Source organism: Sinocyclocheilus grahami, unplaced genomic scaffold (assembly GCF_001515645.1).
Source record: "Sinocyclocheilus grahami isolate Dianchi unplaced genomic scaffold, SAMN03320097.WGS_v1.1 scaffold235.1, whole genome shotgun sequence".
Lineage (NCBI taxonomy): Eukaryota > Metazoa > Chordata > Actinopteri > Cypriniformes > Cyprinidae > Sinocyclocheilus > Sinocyclocheilus grahami.
In genome coordinates this window covers 240,003-247,413 of record NW_015505414.1, presented here as the reverse complement: position 1 = coordinate 247,413, position 7,411 = coordinate 240,003, and the positions used below count along the sequence as shown (strand labels likewise).

The 7,411-nt window shown below is 39.6% G+C and overlaps 1 protein-coding gene across 1 annotated transcript in view; it reads right to left on the bottom strand.

Annotated features, from left to right (window-relative positions):
• LOC107597719 (uncharacterized) overlaps positions 1-7,411 on the bottom strand; it is a 10,474-nt gene that overhangs the window by 2,228 nt on the left and 835 nt on the right. Inside the window, exons 2-7 of the mRNA XM_016288889.1 lie at positions 7,079-7,261; positions 6,499-6,738; positions 3,853-3,942; positions 3,555-3,632; positions 875-1,168; positions 540-626 (exon numbers count right to left, since the gene is read on the bottom strand). Of these exons, the coding sequence (XP_016144375.1) occupies positions 540-626; positions 875-1,168; positions 3,555-3,632; positions 3,853-3,942; positions 6,499-6,738; positions 7,079-7,261 (972 nt within the window). The remainder of the gene's footprint in view (positions 1-539; positions 627-874; positions 1,169-3,554; positions 3,633-3,852; positions 3,943-6,498; positions 6,739-7,078; positions 7,262-7,411) is intronic.

The following is a 7,411-nucleotide window of genomic DNA, read 5'->3' as shown; positions in this document are numbered from 1 at the left end:
GCCTCTGATTGGCCATTGCATTCCTAAGCTCAACAGAATCGTGTGTGATTGGTTATAATGCGCAACACTGTAAAAACGCTTAAAATGAAATACAGTGCAACATGAGCAAATCTTAATTCAATGCGCAGTTGACACTTTCTATTAATTTACACTTTGTTAGAACAGACGTAATAGATTTAATTTGTTTGTGCAGGGGCATTTTTGTCCAATTTAGTGGCATTTTTGCCCCAAGACCCTGTGGCCGCCTTACACACGCTCCGGCTAGGGTCACATTGAAATGAGAAGTGGGAGTGGGGGGGTCTCTCTATATATAAATGATTTCTGTTTCAATTTCCTTTTTTTTCTGAGAGAGTTTATTGTAATATGCTTTAGAGGGATTTTCTTCACCAAGACTCAATGAAAAGGACAACCGGACAGGAATGTTTTGTATGGAGGTATGTATTGGCTCTGAATGAAGGACAGAACACTGATAAAAAGCACTCCTGAGATTTCATAGTTAAAACACACACATCCACACAATAGGGCACAGAAACACCTACCGTCATGGTGTTTTTCACAACCTGTAGGGCATTGTTTTTGAAGCTCTCTGTGTCTTTCGTCAGCCGTAAGTCCTGTACTGGATCATTCTGACAAAATAACATGAAAAGTATCAAGAGGGAACCTGGAAAATAAGTATTATTGTTCGAAAACTGGTTGTATTGATTTGAACAATAATTGTTAAAAAATGCATTACAGTGGGTATAACTAATTCTAATGCAATTTCTGATTATTTGATTACTTTTACTCTTCTGGCATATAATAGAACCACCAAGATCTATCTATCTATCTCTCGCTCTCTCTCTATAATCTTTGACACTCTTGACCTAGAGCCTACCAGTCCATTTCCATTGCAGACCGTAGCTTCCATCCTGTTGGCCGTTGGGTTGCAGTCCAGCATGGGATCAGTGGAGGAGTGTGGGCCACTTGATCTGTTATTGTCCGTGGTAACATCCCACTCTTGGTTGACCTGGAGGTCTGCTGTCTCCATGGTGTCAAAGCTCTCGTGCATCCGCGGCTCCAAGGGCACGCATAGCTCCCTCAGCACTTTCATTTTTATGCAGCTCCCAGCATTCCTCAAGACGCTGACAGCCTCGTGGTGGCTGACCTCCTGCATGTCTTGACCATTGACCTGGTGGCACAAATGAAAAATGAGCTGCAGTGATTTGAAGGAAAGAGAGAGAGGTGACGGAAAGACCACGAAAGCCAATGAAAGAGAAAATGCCGAGCAGTTATATGAGGAAATGACCTGGGATCTTCAAGGGGAAAGATGTCATTACCGCAGAAAATTGCAGAGAAAATGACTGTTTTCAAACAAAAGATTTGTCCATCTGGCATTTGTAGAAAAAAACAGGCTGTCTCAGTAGGTCAAGTTTTTGCTGGTCAGCAGTCGGCCCCTTTTACAAGCACCATATCCTTTTATAGTAGATGTTATACCAGTACTTCATTTTTAGAGTGCCCTAAACAGCATGAATGTCTATTTTCTATTCCCTTGTCTGCTGCCTTTGTCGTTACAGCTCAGGTTTGGGATTGTGTGTTGAAAGCACCACAGAGCCACATCATTAACACTTTTAAGGGAAATAAACCTATGAATGGCTTATGACTTCTAGCTGTCACTGCATATAAACTTAGGATAACAGAAAATACTTAAACATGTCAGCCACAAACTGACATGTAACAAACGTCTTTTTGTGAAATATTTTGTTTGAAAAATGTATGTGTGCTATCTTTCTACAACATGCCTCAACATTTTACCTAATGCAATGACACACAATTTTAGGTGATACTTGCATGTCCAAATACTTTTCCCCCTGTTGGTTAAAAGCACATGGGGTCACTACAAACTTTTCATCATCATCTGTGTGATGATGCCCTCCAATGGCCATCAGAGAAACAACTACAACCATTCTGATAAGGTCACGCAGCAGGACAAAAGCATATCCAGTACAATGCTCAAATTCATGTGTCACTTGGTACATGCCAGCTCTACTTGCAATGATTAACTCGGTTTGTGCTAACCATAAAGTGTGGTAAGATCAACTACTGGCAACATCATTAAAACAAATATTAAAAATACATATATTATATCTTTGATCTAATGTATTTAGTTTTACTATTTCTTGTAATTAGTTTCTTTGTTTCTTATTTTATTATTGACTGTTTAGTTAGGCTACTACTTATTTTTGCTGTTGTTTTTGAATCATTACTTTTGTATGATGAACTGTTTTAGAATTGAGTTTGGTTGCTTGTGAAATTTGGGACCTGAAATAAAACCAGTGAACTAAATTTAACCAACGCTCCAGTGATGACATGAAGTGTGGAATGGACATTTAAAATACTTTCTTTTGTTTTAGTTTAATACACAGCGTCAAATAAGCAAGCCATTGGTAAATTCACCCTCTCTGGTTACACTTTATTTCGATAGTCCACTTTAGACATTCTACTAACTGTAAGTAACTTTGCAACTACATGTCAACTAATTCTCATTATTACACGGCTCTGTGGAATACTTGATTCTGATTGGTCAATAGCGCCATCCAGCGGTATGTTATTCCCAGATAACAACCGCCAAATTGAATAACACACCGCTCTTCCGGGTACTACAAGTTACAGTATCTTGACCGGTACTACTTATATGCTTAACGAGTCACTCCACTATCGTTGACTGTCTGGTGCCATCTTATGACTGAAAACACTTGTTGTATCACTTGCGTGTTACAATGGAAGACTTCAGCATTAATTTCAACACATATGGTAAAAACAAATCTTTTTAGCCGTGTAACAAGCGCATTATTACACGGCTCTGTGGAATACTTGATTCTGATTGGTCAATAGCGCCATCCAGCGGTATGTTATTCCCAGATAACAACCGCCAAATTGAATAACACACCGCTCTTCCGGGTACTACAAGTTACAGTATCTTGACCGGTACTACTTATATGCTTAACGAGTCACTCCACTATCGTTGACTGTCTGGTGCCATCTTATGACTGAAAACACTTGTTGTAACACTTGCGTGTTACAATGGAAGACTTCAGCATTAATTTCAACACATATGGTAAAAACAAATCTTTTTAGCCGTGTAACAAGCGGGATAGTGTACATCCAGCCGGTTGTTATCTCAGAATAAACCCCTTCAGGCTGATACAAGTCCTGATCACCCTGTCGGGGTTTATTCTGAGATAACAACCGGCTGGATGTACATTATCCCTTACTTAGAGCATTTGTAGACTGTTAGGTTAAGGTTAGTAAAATAAGTTGCTGTACTTGCAAAGTTACTTATAGTCAGTAGAACGTCTGTTGAGCGACCATCAAAATAAAATGTTAGTAGATATTAAGCAGACAGTCTACTAATACTCTAATGACTGCTAGTTGACATATAGTCTAAAGTGGACTATCAAAATAAAGTGTTACCTCTCTCTGTCTCTCTCTCTCCCAGTCGTAACCATGCTTCCCAATCAGTCATTAAATCAATATATTTTTAAACAGTACATGTACATTACGATCCCTGATTTTACCTCCAACACTCTGTCCCCAACATGAACCCCGGCCTTCTCCGCCGGTCCGCCTTTAGACACTCTGGAGATGAAAATACCCTGACATGAAGAAAACAATTCAATCAGTGCCCAGAAGGAAATGACTAGTTATGGGGGAAGGAAATCAGGCACACTCATATCCTCAGTCGAATTGCTGGCTGGATGCACATTAGTATCCCAGTCCATATGGATATTTTAGTGTAAGTAGACCCACAGGAGTATGATAGTAATAGTGTGTAATGAGATTCAGGTGGTGGAGCTACAGGAAGATAAGGCCTACCTCATCATTCTCTTTGTACGGCAAGGAGCCTTTCCCTCCTGCAATACAAATTCCCAGTCCTCCTCTCTGTCCATTCACTTTGATCTGTAGCTGGAGGGACAGAAAACACCCGTCACCCCAAGAGTCAAACTCCAGTATAACTATATTACAGAATGAATTAGCCTACCTCACCTTATACTAAAACAATTAGAGTCTAACGTAAATCAGACATATAAATTACAAAGTCATTTAGCTGAAACCTCTTCATTTAGTTTAGAAGTTCATTAATTAGCGAGAGCCTTAGGCTTCTTACATTATGTGCAATTTGAAGCTGGTCTTTCTGCTTGCTTTTACAAGAGATCAGAGACAAAAGGACACTAAATGAACTGTAATGGTACATCTTGACTATCGCATAGCAGGCAAGCATTTCAGTCAAGTATGCTGAGTATAATATGTTTTTAATAATTATAAATTCACACAAATCAAATATGTTACTCTGTAACCACAAAGTTCTAAAGTTATGTTCAGGAGCAGCCTAATAATTCAGTTCTTTCAATCCCGCCGCCTCCCCATCTCCATCTCCATTCCATTCAGGACTGTCTTATGGGGTCAGCTCAGAGATCCAGCCGAGCCTTGGGATCCTGATCCCATCTTTATTAATAATGCAGAGCAGATAGAAATAGTTGGAATGTCAAATGAAATCAGTGTGCATTTTTAATCCACCTGAAGTTAATATTAACTTATTGCGCATATGCACACCACAAAGTTTTGGGAGTGACATGAATAAAAATTGTTTGGGGAATTCATTGTTTTCCTCATGTAGATGATACCCATTTCGACATCTCGGCTGGTTGTCAGAGTGCTTAAAATGGCACATAAGATAATTAATCAAAAAAGCCATTTTAATACTTATTTTCCAATGGTTAATGTAAAACATTGTTATAATACAAGGCAGAGTCTTATGGCTTTTACTCCATGTCGTTTTAAGACTGTGTATGGCCAGAGGTCTTTTGAATACACAGGACTACAGGAGTTTAATACGTTGCCTCTGGATATCAAGTGTTAAACTTGTTTAAACTAAAAAGTGTGGTTTTAGTTAAAAGATTGTTTTTAGACAGGCCACTCTTTAAAACTATTAGTTATCCAAAGTTGTCACCTCTTGGTTCATTTTGAAGCCAAAACATGTCGTTTAGCCTATGTGATTCATGTAGAACCAAGGAGTATTTGAAGTGAAGTGACCTGACATGTGGCCAAGTATGGTTACCCATACTCGGAATTAGTGCTCTGCATTTAACCCATCCTAAGTGCACACACACACAGCAGTGAACACACACACACCGTGAACACACACCCAGAGCAGTGTGTGGTGGATCTATTTAAAATATTAATTTGTCAACACAACGCTGAAACGTTTTAGCATTTAATAAGATATGTAGTTTCAATCCATTTAAATGTCAGATTTTTGTGAAAATTATGCACTACAGAATCTGTATAGCAGGCGCGTTAAGGTGCAGTTTATTCCTGCTGTGTCCATTTAATGTGTTTACAAAATAAGTGGAAGACTGAATTGATGCAGGACTATTCTTAATAATTTGGAAATGGCATTAATAATGTATGTTTTCACTTCGGTTCAAAATTATATAATTGGTTTTGAAGACACTGCAGTAATTATTACAGTGAAAGCTTAAGTAAAGTTATATTATTCTCCGGTTTCACAGAAGGCTTAAGTCTAGTCCCAGACTGGATGCATGTCTGAGCTGTTTTAACTGAAAGAAACCATTGTTTTGTCTCAAGATGCACACCAGTAATGTTTTTGTCTAAGGCTCATTTACTGTATAAAAGCTACTTAAATACCCTAACTGCACTATGAACTAATACTGGCTTAATCTAAGCCCTGACTGTGAAACCAGGCCTAGGACAAGACTAAAACCAGAGGTGACCGTGCTTTTTCTGTTGTTGGCCCAAAATTATGGAATAGTCTCCCATCTCACATTAGAACTGCCCCGACCTTGTCTGTTTTTGAGTCCACTCTTAAGACCTATTTATTTTCTCTGGCGTTTAATATTCCTTGATCTATTGTTTTATGATTCCGTCCTCAGGAAATTCGCCCATGTTTACAGCTTGTGTTTTATGGTGTTTTATAATTGTATTTATTGTTGCTGTGTGTTTAAAATTGGTCATTGTTTGTATAGTGTTCTAAAGTCTAAACCACTTTGGTCAACTTTGGTTGTTTTTAAATTGTGCTATATAAATAAATTTGTATTGTATATAAGTAATAACAATAAGTTATTTTTATTTAGGGTTGGGCTTTTCCCGTTGTTATCAAAAAGTAAATTCCACTGTTTTCTATAAATGAAAATGCCAGTAGCATGTTTAGGCACCACACAACCCATGCAATTGCGTGGGGCCCCGTGGTCTAGGGGGGCCCCCGCATAACGTAATTTCTACCGATGGGAGTCGATCGTGATTTCTACCGATTATTATCTATCAGGATTTGAACGAAACCCCACTAGACTATATGACTCACAGAAGTGGTGCCAACTGCCACTGACGCCCCCTCAAAATCTCTGGTGCATGATGCCCCTGTGTGTGCGTGCACAGAATAGAGATGCCGCTCTTTAACAACACCATGTCTGTGGCTAACTCATTAGCTGTCTGTATTCTTACTCTTAATGGCACGTGTGAAACGGCTGATTTGTGGGAACAGGGCCGTTCGGACACAGCCGGATGGCTGAGCCTCTCTGAACTAGTGTGGCACTCTGGGTCGTGGGTCATGTCTTGGTGGAGATGGGTCACCAGGCGCTGAGTTCTGTATCTCTGAAGCTTCCTGTCAGGGCCGTTTTCTCCCCACTGAAGCTTAGGTCTGCGGCCCGCTGCCTCCAGCTCTGAGAAATGACCAAAGCTGTACTGAGGGAGAAAAGCGTTTTCAATTGACATGGTATTGCTAAATTTTTCTTTGAATATCATTGTAAACGAATATGGTATTCATCCAGTATCATAAAGTACCATGGTATTACTATAAGATGGCTGTACCATGGTACCACCACAGTGCTTGATTGTGAGTGTCTAGCCCATTTTCTATTGTACCCATGAATTTTTGGGGGGAAAATGTTAAGGAATATATTTCCACAGGGAAAATAACAGCATAATGGCATGAAGATGAGTAAATAATGAAACTATTTTGACTTGCTCAAGCCAAAGTTGTTACAGCGTACCTTTGAAACAGACATAAACATGCTGGTCTTACATCATCAGACGGCTCTTCCATCTCCTCTGCATCTTTCTCCGGGCTGGAGCTGCGGCCATGTCCACCAGTGAGAGGAAACAAGTTGAGTCCTTGCAGACAGTCCTTCCCTGTGACCCAGCGCAGCCCGGGAATGAGCCAGCCGTGGCTGCTGTTATTCACAGAGGTTTTAGTAGCTCTGCTCCGCTGTAGATGAAACAGGAACAGAAGTGACGAAATACTCTCAGCTGTTTGCTTGTTAAAAATTTCACCTTTACACAAACTGTAAGATTGAAACTGAAGTGTGCATGTCATTAAAAAACTGAATATATATATGTGTGTGTGTGTATATATATA